Below are 24,855 nucleotides of genomic sequence, written 5' to 3'. Positions count from 1 at the left end.
TCGTTAATGCGTGTTTTGTAACTCTGAAAAGAGGAGCTGTATCTTGTGATCTCAGATTCGCTGTGTCAGTTTATTGGGGAGAAACAGCGAAAAAACAAGATAAAGGCAAACAACAAGCGTCACAGAGGAATCGGATGTTCTGGGTAAGACTCCTCTGCTCCCTTTGAGTTTTAACTTTTCTTTGCAATCATGTCCATACGCTGGAGGAGCAGACACTTGTATCACTTGGTGTTTTTAACCCAGGTAAGTGGTTCCTTAACGCGTACACTGTGCTAACTGTGCGCTGCCTAGTCAAACTAGCATTGCTGCGCAGGCTTTGCTAGAGCTACGCAACCCAGGAGGAACAGGCAAACGTTGGGAAGAGGCTATTTGTAAAACTACAGCATAAAATAATGAAAAGAGCAAGTTTCATAACAGTGGTGAACGTCGCAGGGAATAAGCAACGTGGGCTGGACTGAAAGCTTTCAAATCCCCCGCGTGTTTTCTGTGTGTGCTGCTGGCAGGCTGCTGCTGGTATGAACTGGTGGAGTGAGGACCCGCCTTTCAATGCTTGTTGGGTTTTTTTTAGTATTTTGACCTGTAGGAGGTTGTAGAGGACACGTGTTTGACATCGGAGCTCTTCCCGCTCACAACACTGTATCCTCCCGTGGTGGTACAAGGAGCACAGAAGTCTCCAGAGCCGGTGATGATGCTTTTGCCGCAGACACCTCCTCCGGTCACTAGACCTCTGCTTCTGAAGAGGGATCTGCTGCTGGAGGAGAAGCTGCCGTGAAAGTATGGGTCAGTATTGCATGTGATTCTTCCTGGGGATCAGCACATAACTGCAAAGAAAACATTTCAGCTCAGGATTTCCAGAGCCGATCCTGCGGGACTAGTAGGAATAGGGATTTTCCTGGCACTTAAAAATATTCACAGGGCAGCCACCATCTATGCACAACCTTAAGGGGATGGGAGAAATGGAGATGTGTAAAAACCAAGGTCTGTATTTAATGTGTGTCCCTATAACTGGCCAATAATTGGGAGGTTTGGGGATGTGGGAAGCTGCCAGCAGGCCAGGCAGGTCCTTTGGACCTACCGTGACTCGACTGCTCAGCTCATGCCTGTGAGGAAGTTTTCCTGAGTCCGGTGTCATGCCAAGCAGGGAAAGGGTTTCGCTTTGGCTCTGTGTGTGTAAGTGTGAGCAAGTCCTGGCCAAGTGCTTTCCCTCTGTCCCCTCAATTAGCCCACGTGTGAATAGGTACCCGCTCATTTCGGCTGGGGTGGCAAAGGTGGCCACGCACGACTGTGACTGAGCCTTTGGCTTTATAAGACCTGGGGCTACACAAGACATCATCTTTATTCATGCAAGGTCTTCCATTTTGGGGGGAAAACCTAAGCGTCTGAGTGGATTAGGGGCTTTTGACTTTGGGTCCATAAATGCTGGAAAGTGCTTTGGAAGGTGTCACCCCCTAGGACTTTGGGTCTCAGTGGGATTTGCTGCAATTAGAGAGGCGATGACTCATCAGACAGCCTGTGGAAGGTGGTTGTGGGGTTAGGTGTGTTACCATTTCTTCCTTGCAGGGTTGTACAAGCTCCCACCTGCTTTCCTCTCCCTCCAGCAGCTTCCTGTAGGTTGCGATCTCGATGTCCAGGGCCAGCTTGACGTTCATCAGCTCCTGGTACTCACAAGCCATCTGCTTTGTCTTACCCAGCTCGGAGAGTTTGCACTTTGCTTCTTTGATAACCACTTCCCTGTGCTCCTCGGCTTCAGCAATGGCTCCTTCTGGTTTGCATCTCTGCAGGTAGGAGATTTTCATTACTGCCACTTACTTGTGTGTGCTTTGAAGAGGTCGGGGTTGTTGAATCTGCCTGTCTGTGTATTCGTGCACCTGCACTTCGTTACGTTTTCAGGCTCTGTAGATAAACCTTTAAATCTCGGATGATCCCCTCTGCCTAGCTGAGACTTCTGTGTGTGTGTTGCCTTCTCACTGCAGGTCTCTGCTGATGGTAGTTCAGTTATTAGTTGTAATAGACCATTTTACTCTGTACTCTGGATTACCAGCAAGTCTTAGAGTTGAGCAGCTGACATTTCACCAAAACTGGCTTTATTGCTCCCTTGCTTTAGCGGAGGAGTTTTGGAAAGCCACAACCTGGGAATGGCGATTGACACATTATTGCCCCTGAGTCACCCTTACCTGGGCTTTGGTGTTTTCACGTTCTCCGGTTAGTCTCTGAATCACCCGATTCAGCGCCACAATTTCATTCTTTGTATTACGCAAGCTGTCATCGTGTTTGCCAGTGGTTTCTCTCAGTTCCTCATACTGAGGAGAGAGAAAATGCGATTAAAATAAATACCAGAGTGAGGAGATGAGTCAGTAATTAAACCTACTGTGTGATTCTGGGTCCGCAGACCCGGATCTTGAGCTTTAAGGCAAAAACCTTTGTCACTGGGAGCCACAAATGACTCATTTACACAGTAGCAGCTCTGTGTGTGAAGGCATTAACAGAGGATGTATCGCACATCGGGAAAACACAGCAGGCAGCTGAGAAAACAGACCTTTAAAAAGCCTGTTCAACCCAAATTAGGAAATCTGAAGAAGCGGGGCCCTTAGCAGAAAGTGGGGCATAAATACTTTTGTGAGTGTTGTCATGACTCACCTTGCTGTAGTACCATTTTTCTGCATCAGCCCAGCTTTTTTTGGCAATGTCGTCATACTGAGCTTTGACATCAGTGATGATGTCATCCATGTCCCGGCCTCAGCTGTTGTCTATTTGCAGAATAACAGAGCTGCCCGAAATGGGTGCTTGGAGCTGAGTGATTTCCTAGGGGCGACAGCAAGATTATCAGTCGTCTGCACCAGAGGTGCTTTCCCTGCAGCTCTCCGTGGCGTGGAGACAAGGAGATGCAGTGTGCTCCACGTACCGCGACCTCAGGCTCACGGCAGAAAACCCAAAGAAGGATTTTCTGGTTTAATCTCTCTGGATCCCACCTTCACCCTCGAGTTGAAACAGATTCCTTAGGATCTCGCCCATGTAGTGCAAGAGCAACACCTTTGAAATCCAGAGCAATCAACTGATGTACACATGAAACACCAAAAGTCTCCATGAACTTAAGCGATGGATTGTGGGAGCCTAACTCCACAGGCCCCCTAAAGAGGCATGGGGTGGAGGAAAAGGGAGCAGAAGAGGAAGAGCCGTTACCACTTCATACAGGCTCCTCAGGCAGTTGATCTCTTGGATGAGGGACCCCACCTTGGCTTCCAGCTCAGCTTTGTTCACGTAGGCGCAATTTGCGTCCTGAAGCGCATCAAGGGTTTATGAAATGGAAGAGCAAACTGCTTAATGCTAGTAAGTGATGAGATTACAAACTCTTAGGGCTGCTCTTCTCAAGGACGTAAATTTTACCATGCTATTAAATTGTTTCGCTCTCTTATTCTCCTAGGCAGAAGAAAAAAAAATCTCTAGACACAGAGAAGAGAAGGAAAGGTTTTGACCAGTTGGGGTATACAAACATCCCAAATGAACAAGCTCAGCTAAAACGGACTCGCTTAAGGTGGGATTCAACTCTTTTAATGAAATCTTCCCAAAAGCTGGCCTTTAGGTCCCTCTGGAGATTGAGAGGCAGTCTCACCCTCTCTTTCCAGCAATATTGGCTGCTGTTCATACTAAAAGCCCAGAATAAGTGTTTGAGTTGGTTTGAAAAGCTCTTACCTTTTTGAGCATAACAAACTCATTCTCTGCGCACGTTTGCCAGTGAGTTTCCTCTCCATACCTGCAAGAAGAAAAAAGATGACTTTGCTCCTCATTATTCAGCTCAAGCAAGAATATGAATCTAATCTTCCTCTACCACCTCCAAATGCTCAACCTCAGCATGGAAACCAACTGCTGATGCAAGCCGTACACATGCACACCTGGAAGAGATCTTGCATCTTGTGCAGCCTTTGCCATCCAAAAATTAGATGAGATCAGTTCTGGCCCTAGTTTTGGAGCTTCTATCTTTTTAAAACTTCCTTTTCTTGTAATCTTCCATGGTACCCTGCACGGTGCTCAGTTCTGTTTCCAGCTTGGCTCTGTTGCTTCCCAGAACGTGCAGCTGCCTCTTCAAGTTGCCCGTATAAGTTTCAAACATTGGCTCGATATTGCTCCTGTAACACTTTTGTTCCTGTAGAAATACCCATGTGGTCTCCAGCACCTTGTTCTCTTGCTCCAGGAACTGGACTTGAAACCCAGAAGTAAAGCATTCAAAGTATAGTGATTTGTTACACTGGTGACGCAGAAGTGAATAATTACAGTCCCAGAATTGGCAAATTGAGAGAGAAAACCTGTGAGTTATTCAGGATAGTACCAGGTGAATGGAGAAGGCAAGCATTTAAAATCTGTCAAACAGCATCTTCTCAGAAGAAGGTTCTTCAGAAAAATTTCTTGGTTGTTATTATGCAAAAAGCACCAAGTTAGACTCAGCACCACAGTAGAGTGGGGTAAGTCAGAGGTAATTCTACTGAAATTAGGGTTCAAGTGGTATAAAAATGGGGCATTAGAGAATCAGCTTCTCTGCATGTAACAGCAAAGCTTGATTGTCATTTGCAATAAGACTGCTTTACGCCACTCTTGGAGCATGAAAATACCTTCTTGCCCCCACTGAAGTCCCCTTTTTACTCTAAGGTGGTGCAAAATGTCCTCCTCATAAAACCCAAACAGGTCCTTACTGCAAAGTCAGGCGGCGAGTTTTGGCTGCTGTTGCTGGTAAGCAGTTCGGCAAATGCATTCCTTGTCTCAGCTGTGGCGTACGGCAGCTTGTTACAGCCCTGCAGCTCCGGTGCCCGTTGAGCCGGGCATCTCTTCTCTTGCCTTGTCAATGAAAAATGCAAATTTGTTATTGAGGGTCTTGATCTGCTCCTTTTCCTGGTGCTTCACAAACTGAAGGTTTGAGTCCATCTCCAGCTTGAGCGGCCGGAGCAGACGCTCATTGACTGTGACCTTGACAAGGGGTGTGCAGACCCCCAGGGCTCTGCCGATCCTGCAGCCAAAGCCAGCACCTCCATAGCCCAACCCCATGCTGGAGGGGCTGTAGCCATCTCGCAGCAGGTGACAGCCACTGGCTGCTCGTTTGGGCTTGCAGCCTGCATTGCCTCCGAGGCTTCTGCTGCCGAAGCATCCCAGCCTGGGGTACCCCACACCACCACCTCCCCGGCACGAGGTGGTGCTGACGGTAGATCTCTTCACACTTCTCGGGATCACAGCAGAGCAAGAGCTGAAACTCCTCATGCCCCCAGCTCTGGAGCAGACATGTAGGATTGGCAAGATGTTGAGACCAGCTCGAAGGGGAATGAAGGCAGAAGGAGAATCTGAACGCAGGAGCAGGAGCCAATGCGCGCAAGTTGACCCAGCCAGAAACCCTCTGCAATGAGAAGCAGAGCTTTCACCTTCTTATGTCCCAGGAAAACAGGCTTTGGCTGCATGACCAGCCCCAAAAGACCATTTTTAAAGATGTTTATGAGCTTAGGTTGTTTGGTAATATCCCACTCATCTCTTTTGCTGAATAGTGACCTGAGCCGCTTTTAAGCGCACACCGATCATTCAGCTGTGTTTCTCATTTGAATTGGGGGGAATCCCTGGTCCCATAAAAACTGCATTTGCAAACCTTCCTTTTTTTATAGTAAGCATGAAAGAGAGAAGCAGAACCAATCTTTTGATGTTTGCAGGGAGCGAGGGAGGGAGCATTGCTTTGTTTTACATGTGGGAAAAGAAGAATCTGAGTTAAACTCTCGGGAATATTCCAGGGATCCAAACGCTGGGGTTGATTTGGTTTGGTATTACATTAGCTTTTAGCCAGAGTTGCTCCTTTTGTAAACCTAATTCGATATTTTACTCCTTTCTTTCTTTTCTTTGACCTCTGTAATTTTGTTAACCTCAAGAGAACAATCTTTTAATTCTCTCGGGACAGGAGATGGACCCGTGCAAACGTCTTTCTCAGTGCTAGGGCTCTGCTGGTCTGGGACTCCAAGCAGAAAACGGGTGCAGCAAAGCGGGGTGAGAGCAGGAGGAAGCAGTGAAAAATTTTCCAGCTCAGACCTTTGCCCTAGCTGGGGAAATCCAAAGCCAAAGGTTGAATAGATCGAGGTGATGGTGGAGTGAGTGCACTGCAAAGAGAAAGTCAGCCTGATCTGCTGCTCTGTCTCTCAAGCTACCCGTGTGCTTCTCTCCTCCACTGAATGCCCTGAGGGGGAGGCTGTTGTTTTCCCTAGTTTTGGGGGGAATGTGACTGATACCGGTCAGGTAGATTGACACCTCTCACCTTACTGCTTGCAGAAGTGTCCTCTATAGGGAATAGCTTACAGGAGAACTGGGCTTGGTCGTTCCTTTCTGGCGAAATTGTTTGGCAAACCCCTGTGTATGTAAGTTTGGACTATATATATATATACTTATTTTTCAGCAAAGGAGGTGGGTTCAGAGTGACGAAGATGCAGGAAAGGCAGATAAGTCTTTCCTACAGAATGAAATAGGTGATTTTCAGTCCCGTCTTTGCTGAAATACCTAAACGGCTGTGTGCCATGGGTGGGAACCCTCTTCATTCTTTTGCCTGCAGTGGGATAACACTGAGGGCTTAGCCCTGAAAATCTCAGCCTTTTCTAAAGGTGCATTTGCTTTTATGTGATTTTCTTGGCATTCACCATGGCCTGAGAACATGTTCTCCTCCATGAAGAGGATCAGAGAGAAGTTCATGCATGCAAGCCTGAAAGCTGGCCTGCCTCATTTAGCCATGCAACATTTTAGGGTAAAGCTGTGTGGGAGTTGTGTGTGCTAAGTACTTCTTGGGACTCAGCCTAAAAGGAGTTCAGAGAGCTCAGCATCTTTCATGATTGGGCCCTGGATGCTGGAGAACAGCTGCTACATGTGATAGTTGGCATCTTCTGTGAAATGGAAGAAGTCATGTTGGCTTCTTTTCTCGCTTTCTCTCTCTTGGGTTTTTAATTACAGACCTGAGCAGAGCTCAGTACCGCCAGCTTGTCTGAGCCAGCCCGGCTTCGATCTGCTGATTCAACAGAAACCTCAGCTCGGGAGCATCACACTGCCCAGGGACCGCATCCTTGCTTAGCACTTGGCCTGACTTTGTTGGCTGCTCCAGAGGGGGGATGGAGATAAATCCCTCCTGTTTTCCCTGCACAAGCTGCAGGTCTGGAACCAGCCTTTCCAGAAGTTCAGCTGTGATGCGTGGGATCCATCTTTCCTGACTTTAAAACACCTTTTGGAGCGCTCCTGCAATGCAGACGGCTTCAGCCGACTGCCTAGAGCACTTCTGGTCCCATGGAGGGAGAGAGGTGTTACTGGGGAACGAATTGTTTGACCCAAAAGTGTCTGTTTCTGTTCTTTGACTGGCTCGGATGTGGGTGTTTATGGCCTTCTGGTCTTGCTCTGCTGGCTGTGCCACTTGGAAAACCTCCCAAAGTGCTTGGGTATTGCTGCTCTGTGACCCCTGTCTCCAATACACTTAATGTTCCCCCATCCTCTCCGGGACTGAGACGCGGAGGAGGAGGAGGATGTGGGAAGGCTCTGAGTGACAGCAAGTGCCTATGGCAAATCTTCTAAACCTTATTTGAAAATTACACTTTTAGGTGAATTTTGTAATGGCGCAGAAAACCCATGTTGCTCATGATAAGTTTGATTGCAGTTTATTGAAGAAATTCCATAAAACTCATACAGTTCGACAAGAGCAGAAGATGGGAGGAAACGAGCTCATTAATTTTGGCACATAATTCTCCAACCCTCCTCTTTGCCTTCCTCCCCCTTCCATAAAAAGAGAACGAAAAAAAACCAAAACAAACCCAAGCTAAGAACAAAGGCACTAAAACAGAGATGTTTTTCCAGGTTACGTAAAATCTATGTTACCAAAGCCTGCTGTTCCTCATTTTTGTCTTTCCTGTATTTTTAACCCCTGTCTCTACTTTCAGCTCACTCTGGCTGGTGGAAAGGAGAATGGTTTGCTGCTGAGACAAGGTCTAGCAACCTGTAGGATATGTGATCTTTTGGCTTAAATTATACGTACTGGGTGGAGGAATTAGACATTATAGAGAGCCAACCCCTTTCACCTATGGAAAATGAAGGCTGCATTTTTGGCTGTAAGTAGAGCTAGAGAGCCCTGGGGTGAAACGACAGCAATGCAAGACGAATTGGGAAACAGAGCAACTGCCTCTATATTGAAAGACACTTCGTTTTCAATTCTTCAAGCCTTTGGGGAGAGCAAGTCCAGCAGTGGGGAGCAGGGTTGGTTAGGAGGGAGCACAAGAGACTGTGGTCTCAACGCACCTCCTGCTTTCTGCCATAAGTGGGTGAAGGGACACGGTCTCCTTTCACGTACGCTGGTATGAATCCAAGTCCTGCATCTCCTCTGGATTTGCACCAGGGCACTGGAGCAAAAGGGAGCCCTGGGAAGCTGCGAGCTGAGCTCTAACGCTACACCCGTTAATGGGAAGGCTGATTACTCATTGACAAGCAGTGCTGGGCTTCTGGTCAGCTGGGTGAGGCTTTATGCAGAGGAATTAATTGGACTTGGAGAGGCATCTCTCCCAAGCCAATAAGTAGCGCTGGGAATATGTTTTCCCCTAATGGGAAAGTGATAAGTGTGGCTGTTAATAGGCGTTGTGCTGGCAGCAGGAGGTGGTGCTCAACCTGTTCTGCTCCAGATGAGCTGGGTGCCTCCACGACTTAGCTCCGATAGCTCTTCTTGGTGGTGCTTTTCGATACAAACCTCATGCTTGAGCTGCTTCCCACGCCGGAGCTGAATCCGCCGGCCAGGCAGCTCCCACTGCCGGAGCTGGCACCGCTTCCCCCCATGCTGAGCCTGTTGCTGAAGCCTGACCCCAGCCCCAGCGTGTTCCCACCTCCGTAGCTGCTCCCAGATGAGACCACGGCTGTGATGGGAAACCATGGGCAGAGGGTTAGTTTGTTTGGAATAGTACTGAGGAATTTCAACCTTGAGTTTCACGCATTTGTGGTTTTTCTTGGACAGTCTACCACTGCCTGTATTCCACAGGTTCTCTGGCTTTTCTTCCTATCCTGTAGCAGAGCTGGCCTTGGACATCTGAGTCTCCTAGGGACAGTCTCAATGTACAAAACGTTCCAAGTTCAGAGCTGGTCAGAGAAAAGATCTATCAGCCTCCCCAGTCCCACAGAACGCTGCAAAACCCTCCGTATACTCCAGCTGGTAACTACTAGCTGCATAGCTCATTTTCATTGTCTTATCCTCAGTTTAAGGATGAGACATTTAAGGAATAACTGAATGAATACTCAATCTATTGCTTAAGAGCCAGATTACTTACAAATATTCACTGCACCAACGCCTTCTCCAGCCAGCCTGGAAGAAAGAGAGGAGAGAGAAGGAAGGGCTTGTTATTTAGGACAATTTCAAGCGACAGTTTGGCACCAGGGACATTGGTTAACAGAACGGTCTGGGGTGTTAAGGTCTGATGATGAGTGTCTCTCAGGAATTGAAATAACACCTGTAACTGCGTAGGACAGGGGGTTGTTTTCTCTGAAAGTTTTTGTGGCCCTTCCCTCTCTTGTTGCAAGGCAAATGTGAAAACATCTATGGGTTTGGACATTATTTGGTTTGCAGGGGAGCCACTCACCTGCTCTCCTCGCCCTCCAGCAGCTTCCTGTAGGTCGCGATCTCGATGTCCAAGGCCAGCTTGACGTTCATCAGCTCCTGGTACTCGCGGACCTGCCGGGCAAGGTCTGCCTTGGCTTTCTGCAGAGCATCTTCCAGGCCAGCCAGTTTTGCCCTGGCGTCCTTGATGGCCATCTCCCCGCGCTGCTCAGCATCTGCGATGGCCGTCTGCAAACTGGAGCACTGGAGGAAGTGGAAATAGGTCTGGTGACTGCTCAGTGGGTTTGGACCCCGATTTCCAGGCATCCTTGCAAGGGTACAGCAAGGTGGTGGAGATGGAGGTGCCCCCATGTTTGGAGGGGTCCTGTGCGCCATACCTGTTTCTTTACACTATCAATTTCCGAGTGGAGCCGCTGGATCATGCGGTTCGTCTCCGAGATCTCTATCTTGGTGTTGTGGAGGTCATCCCCGTGCCGGCCAGCCGTGAGCCGCAGCTCCTCATACTGAGATGGGCAGGGAGATGAGACACCAGGGCACAGTCAGATCTGGGCAGGAGCTTGAACTCATTGGTAGAGATTGACCCTGCTCTGATCCTCTCTTGACCGGTCCCCTGTCTCTTTCCGTACTCAATCCAAGCTCCTCCTCATGAGCTTTAGCATATCTTCTCCTCCCTCTATCTCCTTATGCTCTTCTGTCTCTCGTTGTCAAAATGCATTTTCACATGTCCAAGAAACTAAATGAATTCCTATCCAAATCGACTTGATTTTACACCCTACTGCCCTGTCCCCTCTTCTTGCACTCTCCAGTATAAAATATCCTTTGGGAAATGCTAAACAAAAATTTTTCTAGCTCGCCTGGTTAATTTTCACATCCTCACCTTGCTCTGGTACCAGGACTCAGCCTCTGCCCGGCTCCGGTTGGCGATGTCCTCGTACTGCGCTTTGACCTCTGCAATGATGCTGTTCAGGTCCAGGTTTCGGTTGTTGTCCATGGACAGGACCACGGAGGTGTCGGAGATCTGTGACTGCATCTGAGACAGCTCCTGTAAGTCAAACAAATTCATTCTCAGTCCCACGTGTTTCACTGCTGTGCTTGTCCCAGAGACGATGTGTGGTCGAGGGGTGGGAATGGGGAGGAACTGCAGCTCCGAACAGCTCTCTCGGGCTGGTTCGATCCTGTTGCTACCAGGAAAAGGGGGAAATAGCAGAACTGGGAAATTTGGGAGATTCTTACTGCTTCGTAGAGGGCTCGCAGGAAGTTAATCTCATCTGTCAGTGCATCCACCTTGGTCCCCAGGTCCACCTTGTTCACATAGGCGGCATCCGCATCCTGGAACCGCGACAACAGAGGTAGTGAACCGAACCTTGCCTATCTGTGTCCTTGTACAAAGATCAGTTTAATACGAACCTTTGGAGACAAAGCAGAACTGAAGACTTTCTTGACCTCTGTGCCTTTAAACAGAGCCAAGAGGGAACTAGTTTCTTCCCTCCACCTTGTTTTTGGGGGAGGGAGGAATGACGTCCACAGCTCAAAGCAATTTTTGACATGTCAGAAGCCACCAAATTTCCCTTTTTTTGCCAGTGCAGAGGGGACAGATATTTTGGACGATGCTTGAGATAGTGGAAGTTTCTTATTGTGTCTCCTGCAGGTCGGACCGGGGGGGCTGTGGAGGGTGGGATTGGATATAGAAAGGCTGCAGAAGTGGCAGAGCATCTAGGGGAGTGACTGCGAGGTACGGATGACCCAGACCTGATCTGGTACCTGGGGGACCGGGACTCACCTGAATTTTGGATGAGGGGCCTGAAACAAGAACGAGCTATTGCCAAGGACTGACACACTGGCACAACTGGGTGTTTCTGCTTCAAGGAGGGATGACTACACGTTTGCTAAGTGCTTTGCCCAGCTTGGCACTGCCGGATAAAAAGGGTTATTTGCATTCAAATGCGTTTTGCCTTTAAAAAGTGTGTTCCTTTTTTGTTGTTGGCGCCTCACCTTCTTGAGCAAAACAAAGTCATTCTCTGCAGTCATGCGCTTGTTGATCTCCTCTTCGTACCTGTTGGGAAGGGAAGGTGAGCATCCCTTTACAGCTTCCATACTGCAACCCACCCCGTCCACCACGGGCGCATGGAAATCCCTCCTCCGCAGATTCATTGCGGGGTGCTTGCGGAGACACTAAAGAGTCTGTTCCCAGGGGCATTTACCACCGATGCCTAGATCTTTGGGAGAAACAACAAAACCAACTACCTAACGATGCTATGTCCTTGCGATGTCAGTGCATATACTACACGTAGCATTATTAGATATGTGTATCTCACCAATTATGATAGAAAGACAGCACCCTTGGGCTAGGTGGTGGGAGGAGGCCATCTAGAAAAGCTGCAGGCCTTCATTAAAGGCACGTTTTATCCTCCCAGAAGTTTTCGCTGTGAATGGGAGCCTTGTACTCTCTCAATTTTCTCAGGCCGGGAGGGCTGGGTGGAGCCGTGGCTGAGCTCATCGCCGCCACACCTGGGTTAGTCAGAAGAGCCGGGATCTCTGACGCCAGCTCCCGCGGTGGCTTCGGGAGGGCTGGGGGTGGCCGGGGAGGAGGGAGGATGATGGCCTGGGCCAGGAAACCAGGGTCTGGATCAGCAGCAGCACGCAGTCCCGCTCTTGGGAAAGGATAAAAACCAGCAACATGGGCTGATGCCCAGCTCAAATGAGATGATTAAATGGGGGAGATGAAAGTTCAAAGGAAGGAGTCCATGCAGCTAATAAAACGTTAGCCTTTCATGACCCTTTCATGGGGGAAGGTTTCTTCACATCAGGAGTATCCAACCCTTAAAATAATTTCCATTAAGCAAAGTCCTAGGCTGTATATAGATTTGTGGGTCTCTAAGCTCTTAGCCACGTAGAAGAGGAAAACTAATTTGGCATATGTCTAATTTCTAATTGCTGTATGGATTAGCATTTGACTCAGAAGAGCAAAGCATTAGGAAGAATACTTTGGGATCCACGAAGTTTAAAATAAATAAAGGTAAGAAGAACAAACTCCTAGGAAATGGGGACAGAAGCGGTGACGTCCTTTTGGTAGGTGTAGGCGTTGTTGCCACGATGCAAGAGGATGGTCCCTGCCCAGCAATGCGTATGATGTAATTGAGCTTTTGCCCGAAGATTCCCTGATCTGGAGCCAGAAGGAATATTTGCCACTTTATGTCAGATGCAGGCAGAGTATTAAAGTCTGAACCTCTTCTATGAGATGACCTTTGGTTGTCAAAGGGTTTCTTGTCTGAAGTCGCACCAAGGGTCCTTTCTCGGCTGAGCCATCTCTGTTGCTGCTTTGCTGCTCCAGATTGTGCTAATGTTAGACATTGCTTTTCAAAATTTAAAATTGCTTTCACCGTGGACCTGTGATGAGAACAGAAGGAGGACACTCTCTGACCCAGTTAATCAATAGCAGTATTAGAGCTGGGATTCATCTCACGTCAGCTACCTGGAACTTGGCTATTTTGGCTAAGCTCTGTCCTTCGGGGTTTCTTCTGTAGGTGATGGAGAAAGATGTTTTATCTCCGGAATGTCATCTGTCCCATCCTAAAATGAATTAAGGAAATCTGGATGGCTGATTTGTAGCAGACTCTGAGGTCTTATATGGCCAAACTGACACAGGACAGACTTTTTTCTCTGTTAGTTTCTTTTCTGAAGGCACAGAGAACCATAAAAAAGAAGTCTCAAGTAGACCGTGGATGGTGATTTCTCTTCCCCAAGGCAGTTGTTTCTGTTCTGATGCTACTTCTGGGCTAGAGGCACTGTTGGTGAAGGTGGCAGAAAGTGTCAGACACATGATCTCCCACGAAAGGGAGAGCAGAGGGGTTTTGGCAGAATGCGCGTGTCCTTGTTTTGAATTGCACCCTGCACTTAGCTCTCTTCTCTCGTTTTTCTGGTTCCAGATTGACAATTTAAGCTCCTTACTTATTCACACCCATTAAGCAGTGTATCCCTTGTGGGCATGGTAGCAGACACTAACGCTCGATAGATGTTTTTGCAAGATGCAGAGTGGATGAGGGAGGGAACACCTCCTCCTGACAGCCTAAAGAGTTAATGAGCTGAGCCGAAACCCAAGATTTCAGTGACTTTCCATGGGTGGAAGCTAACTCCTGACTTTCAGAAGTGCTAAAACTATCCAATACATTGATATTAAGGGACATTATAATAATTTAAAAAAAAAAAAAAAAAAAAAAGAAAACCAAAAGCACTTAAGCACACACTTAAAATTAATCTTTTGTTTTAGACAATTTTTCTCTCCTGGAAAGGAACCCACATCAGTAAGAAATGTGAGTGTTCAGAGTACTCAATAGTCTTGTTGAGATTCAGGTTTCGTCCTGGTCTGTATTGAAATGACTACATGGGAGCTGAAACCATTTGGAAAGCCGAAGCTCTGGACAGACTAAGCTTTTGAGAAGCTGCTCCCCAACTCCTGTGGATGTCTGATGAGCCTTTTACAACATTTAAAAAGTTCACCTGTCCCTGCAAAAAAATTGCATATGTCTTGCAACGGGTAGAGCACTGCTGCTGACATTTATACAGCAGCTAAAGTGGGGGGAACCAGGTCACTTTAGTCCTTTCTGAGGTCTCACAGTTTTGGGGTTGCCTTGCGTCTTAACTCATCCAGGAAGAAGATAGAGTGAGGAAAAACTGGACAGGTTTCCTTCTGCGTGTGTGTTGCTTACCTGGTCTTGAAGTCTTCAACAGCATCCTGTATAGTCTTCAGCTCTGAGCTGAGCCGCAGCCTATCCCCTCCTAGAGCCTCGAGCTGTCTCCTCATGTTGCTGATGTACGCGTCAAACATAGGTTCAAGGTTATTTTTCACAATTTTTTGGTCTTTCAAGAGGCTCCATTTGGTCTCCAGTACTTTATTTTGTTGCTCCAGGAACCGCACCTGAAACCCATCAGAACAATTTAAATCATTTGGGATCATCAACACAGAATATGCCTCACTTTTCATGAGATGGGGGCTTTAATGTGAGGGGGGTTTTGTTTTACATAGCTTAAAGTGGGCTTTAGATGGGCATGCCATCAAAAGATCATTGGTAAGAAGATTTGGAAACCAGGAGCTGCAAAGGAACCTGGAAAAATAATTTGCACCATATCCAGACTGTCTATAGAGCTCTGACAAAATGAGCTGTATAGACAGTCTGGATACGGAGGTAACAAGCTGAACAAAATCCTTAACTCTGTGCATTAAGGATTTAGAAGTAAATAGATGATGTTGAGAGCAATCCTGATCCTACTCTACAGTAGGCAAACATGGCAGGCTGGATGAAGTGGAACATGTCTTACCTTGTCGATGAAGGAGGCAAATTTGTTGTTGAGGGATTTGATCTGGTCCTTCTCCTCCTGCCGCACTCTCTGCATGTTGGGGTCAATCTCCAAGTTAAGAGGTACCAAGAGGTGTTGGTTGACCGTGACCTCTTGAATACCTCCAGGGCCACATCCTCCTCCGAACCCAAACCCAGCTCCACCAACTCTATATGCCAACCCACCATGACCTGATCCATAACTGTATCCTGGTCTAGCAGAACAATACCCTCCGCTCATGGAAATCCTCTTGCTTGCCCCTAGATTGTGAAGGCTCCTGCTGCCAAAATCACTGCTGATCCGTCCCACGCCTCCACCACTGCTGCGGGACATGGACATGGAGCTGAAGCTGCTTCGGTTAACGGGCATAGTGGCAGAAGCAGTACTGAAACTCTTAGTGAGTCCTCCTGACCTAATACCGACTGACTTCTGTGCAATCGTTCGCCGGTGGCGAGAGCAGAGGACAATGAGGTGAGATGGCAGATAAGTAGAAATCTTTGGGAGTTTGGATCAGGAGTCCCCTCTGCCTTTTATCCTCTTGGAGAGCTGGGCTTGTCCACAGAAGACCGCAGCTCAGTTGGCTGAGCTCATCGGTTTGGTATGCTGGCACGTGGCCACCTTTCCCAACCCGTTAATCACCAGGCTCACTAATGCGATGGGCTGGCAACCTTCAGGCTCATAAAACTAACCAAATTTTCTAACCTGTATTTTTCAGAGCAGGGATTACTGGTGGGGAAAAAAAAGTATTTGTGTCCGGAAGTTCCCTTTGGGCTTGCTTTTAACTTGGTTAATGGTGTCAGCACCCGTTTAGTTTAAAGCTGATGGGACTGAAGTTGCTACAAGAGGGAATCTAGAGGTGTTGAAAATGCCAATTTGACGTGCTTTGCTAAAGAAAAACTGATTTTGCTCCCCGATTGCTAGCGGTCTTGGGGTAGGAGCAACCCGTCCTGATCTAGGCAAGGAGTTAGATGTATTGGTCTGCACTCCTCATCTTTGCAGGCAACACTTCATTTGCACAGAGGTACTTCTGGTAAAGATGATAATTTGGGAGGCACCTGTGCCTTTCTGTTGGCTACAAAGGGAGCCTGGATGTTTTGCTTAGCCGAAATGCTGAATGATGAGACAGCTAAAAGTACGTGGTCCCCCAGAGAGAAAACAGCCCGACTTGTAAAAGTCCAGGTCATCAGATGGCTCTTTGATGCTGGACAGTGTTTAAATAACAAACCAAATACCAGTTCTGCTGGTGTCAGTGGAAATATGGTCCATCCAGAGATGCCAGAGAAGGGTGGGCAGGTGTTGAAGAGGACGAGCCATTTCCTTTCCCGTAGTGTGTTATTGTGCTTAGATCTAGAGGGTTAATGAACCGCTGGGCTTTATTATATCGCCTTCTCTTTAGGCTGGGTGTCAGCATGCACTTAATGTGCGTCACGTTTACCTCTAGTGCTTTAGTCACTGGCAGGGTTGTGTCAGAGACTGAACCAGCACAATCTGCTGTGGTAATCTCAGCACATTTTTTTTTCCTTAATATGGGCTTTGATGCTTTTGTAGTTTGTCTCTCGTTACTGCTGTTCAGGAGATCAGAGAGAGAGAACTAAACCTTCCTTACCCTCAGGGTCTTTAACTATCTCACAGCCTATGTCTGGGGACATCATCTTCCCAAAGAGGGTGAGTTTGGGGGTTTAATGAGTCTTTTCCATTTCTAATTATGGTAATGGCAGTGACAGCATTTTATTAGCCCCTGCAGCTAGTACATGTACAGAACAGCGTGAGCTGAAGTACTTGCTTTCTTGGGAAAAACTAGATTTATATCCCTACATGACTCATCACATAAAACCTTGAAAGATTACAGGGGTTTGGGCGTGATTAAGGTGGCATGAAAATGCTGGGATACCGTAATGTAGAAATTAAGATAGAAGGACGTTTTCTCTAGTGCCTGCTAGGAAGAGTAGATATTTTCCCATCCTGTGGAAGATACAGATGCTAAAAAACTTTGCTCACACAACTGGGAATGGAACATCCAACTGCTCTTTTCCTGTTGGATATAAGAGGTGTCCATGGAGTTGCAGTGAGTGCAGAGGAAGGAAAGATCTCAACTCTTGTGTGTATGACTTTTGTTTGCCTTCAGCTCTACTCTGCTATGTCAACCACTCTTTTCCCCAAGGCCCTATAAAGTAATTGGAATTAAAAGGAGGACGTGACAGAATTAATTCCATGTGCCTTTTATTAAACAAACACTGGGAAATGAGGATTTCAGAGAGTCGAAGAACAAACAGGAGCACGGCGTGTTTTATATAAATAAGGACAGACAGCTTCCAAATCTTTTGCAAGTAACAGGGTAAGGATTGCACGCGATACGAGAGGAAACTTGGCACAACTAGCTAACAGTGCTGATGTCTGACTTTAGTAGCATCTCTTGGCTGAAGAGGTGGTGGAGACGTACTTCATGCTGGAACTGCTTCCGCCGACCACGCATGACCCGTCTGTGCCTTGTTCGCTTCCAGAGCTGAAGCCCATTCCTCCAGCACAGACCCCACCTCCAACACCACTGCTGCCTCCGAAGCTGAGACAGTTTCCACTTCCATACCCCGTTCCTACAGCGGTTCTGGTCACAGCTGCAAGAGGAAAACACTCTTCAGAGTCATCCGCAAACAGCGGGCTCGGAGTGGCAGGGGGACAAACCTAAGTAAAAGTTGCCAAACTATCTTTAAAAGTTACTTACAGATATTGACTGCACCGGCACCTTCTCCAGAGAGCCTGTTAGGGAGCAAAATGAGCCAGTAAGAATTCAAGGGGAACCCGTGAACAGGAGCTGGTTGAAAAGGCAGGAGAATTTCCTTGGAATATTTTTGGCGGAAGTTGGAAAGTTTGCGCAAAAGGCTACCATCTTCCCAAATAGCTCATCTTCACGGGCCACTGCTTGCCTTTAAATAGGTTTCAGGTCTTCTGAACGTGGGAAGTCTAAACCTGACAAGGGTCTGCGACTCCATTGCCCCTCTGGAAACCGGGATATAAAATTGCACCCACCTGCACTCCTCTCCTTCCAGCAGCTTCCTGTAGGTCGCGATCTCGATGTCCAGGGCCAGCTTGACGTTCATCAGCTCCTGGTACTCACGGAGCTGCCGGGCCAGGTCTGTCTTGGCCTTCTGCAGGGCGGCCTCCAGCTCGGCCAGTTTTGCCCTGGCATCCTTGACAGCCATCTCCCCGCGCTGCTCGGCATCCACGATGGCCGTCTGCAAACTGGCGCACTGTGGAGGAAAAATAGTGGTTGCATTCCTTATCCAGAGCATAGACCAGTTCTTTATACCCTGAGGTCATGATGCCTGGTCTAGATGCAGAAGTCTTTGGGTTCACATCTATAGGTGTGATCTTAACGATCATTGAACTGATCCATGTTCTGAGCCAGGTCAGAACCTGGATTTAATCTAACTCCACGCCTCTTAACGTCTCCTTAGGTTTGATAATATTGCATTAGGTTACTCTTAGTGCACCACGGTAAATGCTGTCGTATTCATTCCTGATCCAGCAGAACTCGCCGAGATGCATTTATTTTTATACCCTGGAGTTGGCTGGACAAGCAAGAGGTTAGACCACAGCAGGAGTTAAGCCTTATGCGGCTACGCTGCCCTTTACCTGTTTCTTCACGCTGTCGATTTCAGACCGCAGCCGCTGGACGTGGCGGTTGAGCTCGGAGATCTCCTGCTTGGTGTTGCGGAGGTCGTCCCCGTGCCGGCCAGCCGTAGCCTGCAGCTCTTCGTACTGTCACGGAGAGAGGAACAACCAGTCAAAGTAAAATATATTGGTTTTAGAGCCAAGCAGAATGTGGGGGTGTGGGTGTTTGCACTCAGAAGTATACGTGTGTTCTCAATCCCAAATCAGCACTTCCAAAATTTACAGGATTATTAAATCTGAAGACATCCTGTGTTGTAAAAATCACAGTGGGACCCACCTCCCCGTGGGGATTTGGGGGAGGGAGCGTGGTTTTCCCATTGCAGAAGCCTTCCTGGGCACTCACCCTGGACTGGTACCAGGACTCGGCCTCCGCCCGGCTCCGGTTGGCGATGTCCTCGTACTGCGCTTTGACCTCTGCGATGATGCTGTCCATGTCCAGGCTGCGGTTGTTGTCCATGGTCAGGATGACAGAGGTGTCGGAGATCTGGGCCTGCATCTGAGACAGCTCCTGCAAAAGCAGCGGGCGTTTTCCTGAGTTGCAGGCGTGAGACACGAACGTTGCTCAGAGGGAGGAAACCCCCCAAGTTAGAGGGTGTAGACCTGGGTGGGCAAAGTGATTTTTCCAAGACGGTTTCAGGCAGGGTTAAGACAGCAGGTGAAATGGAAAAAGCATTGAATTATTTAGTGCAACGGAATGGAAGACAATCAGTCCTGAGCCTCTGAAGTGGGAGAGGAAGGCGAGGACATTGGAAAATGGGAGAAGGATGTAAATGCTGGTGCTTACAGCTTCATACAGGGCTCTGAGGAAATCTATCTCCTCCACAAGGGAGTCCAGCCTGGCTTGCAGCTCCGTCTTGTTTATATAGGCAGCATCCACCTCCTAGAAGAGGAAACACATCACAAAAAAGAAGCGGTTTTCGGAGAAGCAGAGGAAAAGCTGGATGTGTTTCTTGCTATGCTCGTGCGGGCTGGGAGGCACAGCGTGCGTGCACCCACCTTCTTCAGGATCACAAATTCGTTCTCGACAGCTGTGTGCTTGTTGATCTCCTCCTCGTATCTGCGGGATGGAAGTGGAGGGTTGGTCTAGGGTTGTACAAAAGTTATTTCATATTTTCAGGACCAGCCTCTTATTTTTTTTGCATGTACAGTTTTGTACCTTGGTCTCTTAGCCCTAAAATTTTCTGCCTGTGACTTTCAGCCGTAGGGAAGTGAGGCTGAATATGTCTCATACTAAACTTAACCTGGGCCTCCTCGGAAGATTATATGAGCAAAAAAGCCTTCTTTCCTTGTTTCATTGCACAGATGCAACGTTTGATTGCAAGAGAGCTGGCATCTATCGCAGCCCACCCTGCTCTCCAGGCAGACCACAGATGGATGGACTTACTTGTTCTTGAATTCCTCAGCAAGGCTTTGCACCTTGTTCAGCTCCCCTCCCAAGTTCTCCCTGTCTGTCAGCAAGCTGTTCAGCTGTCTCCTGAGGTTGTTGATGTAGGTCTCAAAGAGGGGCTCGATGTTGTTTCTGACTGTTTTGTTCCCCTGTTCTTGCAGAAGGGCCCACTTGGTCTCCAGGACCTTGTTTTGTTGTTCAAGGAATCGGACCTGGATAGAGAAAGGAGATGTTTCAGAAACAGAGATTTTAGGATGGTTTTCCTTAGAGGGGCAAGGTACAATCCTGCAAGGATTCACTTGCTGAAAGGTGGGAGCTCTCAGCCCGTGGGGAACAGCTGACAATTTACACAAGCCAGCAAGCATTGCACATCTGACGTTAACATCCCTGCTCTCTTTGCAAACTCTGCTTCCTTACATCCTATATCACCATTTTCCCCCTGTTGGCTGGTCTTATCTCAGCGTTAACGCGAGGGATGAATGGTCTCAAAGCAGGTTTTGTTCCCAGGCTGCTGATGTTAGAAGTGGCAGTACAAGAGCAGCAAAATTGCTGATAAAGCTAAAACTTGCCCTTGTTTGTGCTTCGCCACTGAGGAATCAACACAGCATAACCAAGAAATCTTCTGTCTCACCTTGTCAATGAAGGAGGCAAATTTGTTGTTGAGGGTTTGAATCTGATCTTTCTCATTCTTACGGATACTCTGGATGCTGGGGTCAATCTCCAGGTTGAGAGGTTTCAGAAGGCTCTGGTTGACTGAGACTTCATGGATGCCTCCAGCTGGGACAGCAGGGAGTCCAGGGCCACCCATGCCACCACCAAACCCAAAGGCACCACCAACTGCACCACCAAAACCACAGGATATCCCAGTGCCAGCACCAAAACCTGCAGGTCCATAGAAGCCACCACCTCTTCCAGCTACGGAGATCCTCTGGCATCCACCAAGACTGTAGAGGCTCCTGCTTCCAAAACCTCCAGCAAATCTTCCATACCCAGCGGTGGTACTGCAGCTTCCACCTTGGGATGCAGAACGTAAGCAGAAGCTGGTGCTGCTGGCATTTGGGATGAAGGCAGAAGCAGCACTGAAGCCAGTTTTGCTCTGGTTCCTTGCAGCGCACTGGCGAGACATGGCAGCTGATGTGAGCAGGGTGAGAGCGGTAGAAAGAATAAAGCAGCAAGGAAGTGGATGAAGGCAGAAGGTGAAGTTGTGCTCCCCCAGGCTGGGACTGGCCCTTTTATATCCTTACTGGCTGGGGATGGGTCTGGCGTGGTGCTCATCCTACTGATTAACTGGGCTCGGCACACCCAGCAGCAAAGCGGACGCTGAGTTCACCATGAGCACGAGCGCCTGTGGAGCACAAGCACCTATGAAGCACTCACGAAGTGCAGGAGTTGCATTTTTTTGTCATGGTCATGATCTGGCTGTCGAAATATCTGAGAAAACACTAAATACTGCCTGCTCAACTCTTGTTCACAGCCATCCCTCTCCCACTCCCTCCTTTCACCTCTGCAGTAGATGGTTCCCCATGTTGGGCAAGCGCTCGCTCATCTCTATTTCATGGATGAATCAATCTCTCTGTTGCGTAAAGACGCATTATTTCACGGTGCAGTGGTCCAAGGTCTGAGAAATCTGTTATTGCGGGTCTGTTTTTTCCTGCTGCCGTGGTTTTGATTAAACCCCAGCGGGGCATCAGCACCTCAGGCCCCGACATGTCGGAAATTCTGGACTCTTGTTCTCATGCCCAAGCAAGAGTCATTTAAACCAGAACTGATTTGGACACGATGATCTTAGAGGTCTTTTCCAACCTGTATGATTCTATGATTCTATGATACAGGAGGGAGAAAGAGGTGATAGAGGGAAGCCAGGATGGTGTTGGGGCATCAGAGGAAGTCTTGGACGTCAGCTATCACAAACGAGCTGGGGAGAGGGAAGGACATGTGAGGTCGTTTTATGAATGGTAGTTTTATGAATTCAGACCTTTTCTTTCTGCGAAAAATGTCTACGTTTCATCCTGATTCAGACTGACAACAAATGATGAAATACCAGAATATGACCTGGGAGGGAGTTACCGTTGGCTGTGACGACACAAACCCTGAGTTGGCGATTTCTCAGGGCTTCACCTTCGCAGGTGTTTGGGCTGTTTCCTGACTCATGGGGTGACCTTGTCTCTACACGGTCTGAAGCCGGTTCCCAGGCTGCCCTCCCCACGTCTGTTGCCTTCCCCCTCTGATATCTCTTACTCACAAGGAAATTCAGTGCTTGGGATCCGGGTTTACGACACTGTTCACAGACAACTCCCTTTACTCTTATTCCGCATCGCACCCAGGAAAAGTCAAATAGTGCATTTCTCTGGTGAAAGACGTACGGTGTCTTGACTCGCCCGGAGCGTGCTGTGTGCTAGCCCTGTACCCTAGAGCAGGCAAGGTGCTCGAAAGTCACTCCCAGTGTCTCGTCTGGATGCCCAGGGACGGACGTGCTTCTCTTGGACCCTGCAGCCCTTTGGGTTTGCCCAGGTCTCTCTTGTGGATGCCCATGCCCAAGCTGAACATCACCAGAGGAGGTAGCAGCCCACCTGCAGAGCGTTGCTGGGAAGTCGTAGCTTTCCTCAGCTGTTAAAAAGACACCGGGGTATGGAGCAGATGTTTGCAGAGGCATCTTTCAAGTGTGCTTGCCATTTCACACATGGAGGCCGGGCAGTCAAGTGAGTTTGACCAGAAGGTCCCAAGAGGGTCATTTGCCCATCATCTCTTTTTGCCTTCATGCTTCCCCCTCTCTATTCTTCTAATGTTTCCATTACACACCCTGGAACAAAGCTAAAATAACTGTTCTGGGAGTGTTTCAGCTACTGTGTGTTACAACAAGCGGCAGTTTTTAAGAGAGAGGAGCTTCTGTGACTAAGCTACCGACTGTCTGTCCTAAAGAACTCTGTAAAAATGTTATGGGTAGCAATTAGCAATCAGTTCCCTTCACACATTGCAAATTCAAGCCCCTGAGTGCAAGCACCATTCATTTCATTATGACTAAGGTTTTAATCTGGGCTGTGCTAGAATTAACGAGGGCTGTCCTCTCCCACTGAAATACAAGCCCCAGGTCATAGCTACATCTGTTTAACTTGTCCAGCAGGACTGGATGCAGGAGGTTACGAACGTGGTGACCAAAGCCCTGCTCTGGAGCAAGGACAACTGTACATTGGCCATGTAACCAGAGATGCAAACTTTTCCCAGGGTGTGTTTTTGTATCTTGCTTGAAAAGGGGTGCCCTGGGAGAACAAATATTCTGGCCGCAGCCTTTCTCATGCTAGATGAAGGGCTTCGTAATCTCTGCGTTATGACCCAGGTGTTGATGCGGGCATCCGTCTGACGTGCCTGTTGGCTATATACCTTATATCCCCTTCGGTTAGAGAGTGTGTTTGGGCAGCAATGAGGAAGACCATCACTTAACCTTGCCCAGGCTGCTGTTCAGAGTGAGGATATTGCTCCTTCCCGGGAAGCAGCTGTGAGTGTTCGGCAGGGAGAGGTGGTGGAGCAGGAGTGGAGAGCCGCAGCAGACCCGTAACCACGCCTGGAAGGTTTTGGGGAGGAGATTTCCTGAGGGATACAGAGAGGAACATGCAGAGTTCAGAGCATCCTAGAAAATTATGGGAAAACTCTGGTCTCGAAGGAAAACCCGAACACAGTCCATCATTCAGGCACTGCCAATTCCCCTCTGTTTGCCCATCTCTTCGAGTATTTTCCTAAAAGTGCTTCTCTACCCATTACTTGAATTTATTGAAATACGTGGGCCGAGGTTGGGACTTTTTTCCTAATCACATCTATTTCTTCAACTGATCTTCCAGCAATGAGATCTGTCAGTCCGTGGCTTTCAGCCAGATGATGCTGTGCTTTTACTTCTCAATTAATTTCTCTCAATTAGTCAGAGAATCTAAATTGCTACATCTCCTATTCTAAAATTGCTACACCTCCTCTGTTTTTTCTCCACCGTCTCAAAACAAGATCTTGTCTCCAATGTATTCTAGGAATGTGAAGAAATATTGGATCTTGAAGACTTTCACTCTCCAAGAGGTATCCAATTCTTGGATATTTTTTATAGCTATTAGATGAGCGACATCTAATTCAACGTAGCACGTGGACCAGACCCTCCACCTGCTTATAGTCAAAGGAGAGGGAACACCAGCATCAAGACCCAAGAGAAACACCTAAAACAGTGTGGCCGGAAAGGGAGCACTTTCAACCCGCTCAGGCAGATGTTCGCACTGCTGGCACCTGCGCTTAAGTGAGACGGCTCACAGTAAAAGGGGTTTTGAGATGGACTGATACACTTGAACAAGTCGGGTGGTTGCTCTGACTCCCCTAGTAATTAGTTCCCTATTGTTAGAAGTTTATGCAGGTACATCACACACTTGGCACTGCCCTTTGTGCCCCCTGGGAGCCAGGCTGCTGGATGTTGTATTGGCTGGAAGCTGCGTAGTAAATGAATCTTAGACCTTTTCCCCTGTGCCCGGCTCTTGCCTTGGCATGCCCTGTGTTTAGCTTCCAGGTGTTTTACCTGCACGGTGGGGAGAACGTTGAAATCAATGGCAAACCGCCCTTCGGTGCTCTGCTGTGCCTGTGTGTTTTGGCTGCTAATGGAGAGATTCAGGAAATGGGAATGAGGAGCAAAAATCTGCGCCTTTAACTGGGCAGGGCCCTAGGAAAAGTGCTTGTTATCTGCATTTGCATTTGCTGTTCCATGTCTTTAATTAAAAGGTCCACAAAATAGAATAAATCACATATGCATTTTTATTAGACAAACACCAGAAAGTGAAGAGAGACAAACAGTCATGGGACATATTTTATATACAAAATCCGGCCAAAAAATGCTGAGCTGTAACAAGCAAGTTGCAAA

General features: G+C 48.0%; 3 protein-coding genes and 1 long non-coding RNA gene across 4 annotated transcripts; 1 reads left to right on the top strand and 3 right to left on the bottom strand.

Moving 5' to 3' along the window:
- Positions 1-547: 547 nt before the first annotated feature.
- LOC142073607 (keratin, type II cytoskeletal cochleal-like) lies at positions 548-6,702 on the bottom strand. The gene is given in 9 exon segments (XM_075133599.1): positions 548-763; positions 1,579-1,775; positions 2,175-2,300; positions 2,638-2,802; positions 3,181-3,276; positions 3,691-3,751; positions 3,987-4,200; positions 4,830-5,324; positions 6,651-6,702. Coding segments are annotated over 9 exon segments (1,605 nt in total). The 3' UTR covers positions 548-564.
- Positions 5,747-15,416, bottom strand: LOC142073744 (keratin, type II cytoskeletal 75-like). The gene is made up of 9 exons (XM_075133889.1): positions 14,900-15,416; positions 14,290-14,498; positions 11,576-11,636; positions 10,817-10,912; positions 10,461-10,625; positions 9,961-10,086; positions 9,606-9,826; positions 9,297-9,331; positions 5,747-8,888 (listed from the first exon to the last, which is right to left on the bottom strand). The coding sequence occupies exons 1-9, from the start codon at positions 15,284-15,286 to the stop codon at positions 8,683-8,685; spliced, it is 1,506 nt and encodes a 501-aa protein (XP_074989990.1). The 5' UTR covers positions 15,287-15,416; the 3' UTR covers positions 5,747-8,682.
- Positions 10,558-24,068, top strand: LOC142073755 (uncharacterized). Its single transcript, XR_012670462.1, has 3 exons — positions 10,558-10,627; positions 15,182-15,388; positions 23,987-24,068. It is a non-coding gene; the product is annotated as an uncharacterized LOC142073755 (long non-coding RNA).
- On the bottom strand, positions 17,318-21,099 carry LOC142073745 (keratin, type II cytoskeletal 5-like). The gene is made up of 9 exons (XM_075133890.1): positions 20,605-21,099; positions 19,971-20,185; positions 19,583-19,643; positions 19,371-19,466; positions 18,930-19,094; positions 18,548-18,673; positions 17,942-18,162; positions 17,637-17,671; positions 17,318-17,529 (listed from the first exon to the last, which is right to left on the bottom strand). The coding sequence occupies exons 1-9, from the start codon at positions 21,097-21,099 to the stop codon at positions 17,318-17,320; spliced, it is 1,626 nt and encodes a 541-aa protein (XP_074989991.1).
- Positions 24,069-24,855: the final 787 nt, after the last annotated feature.

This window comes from Calonectris borealis, chromosome 30 (assembly GCF_964195595.1).
Source record: "Calonectris borealis chromosome 30, bCalBor7.hap1.2, whole genome shotgun sequence".
In the NCBI taxonomy this organism is placed as follows: domain Eukaryota; kingdom Metazoa; phylum Chordata; class Aves; order Procellariiformes; family Procellariidae; genus Calonectris; species Calonectris borealis.
The sequence above is the reverse complement of the archived record's forward strand: the minus strand, read 5'-3'. Positions and strand labels throughout refer to the sequence as shown.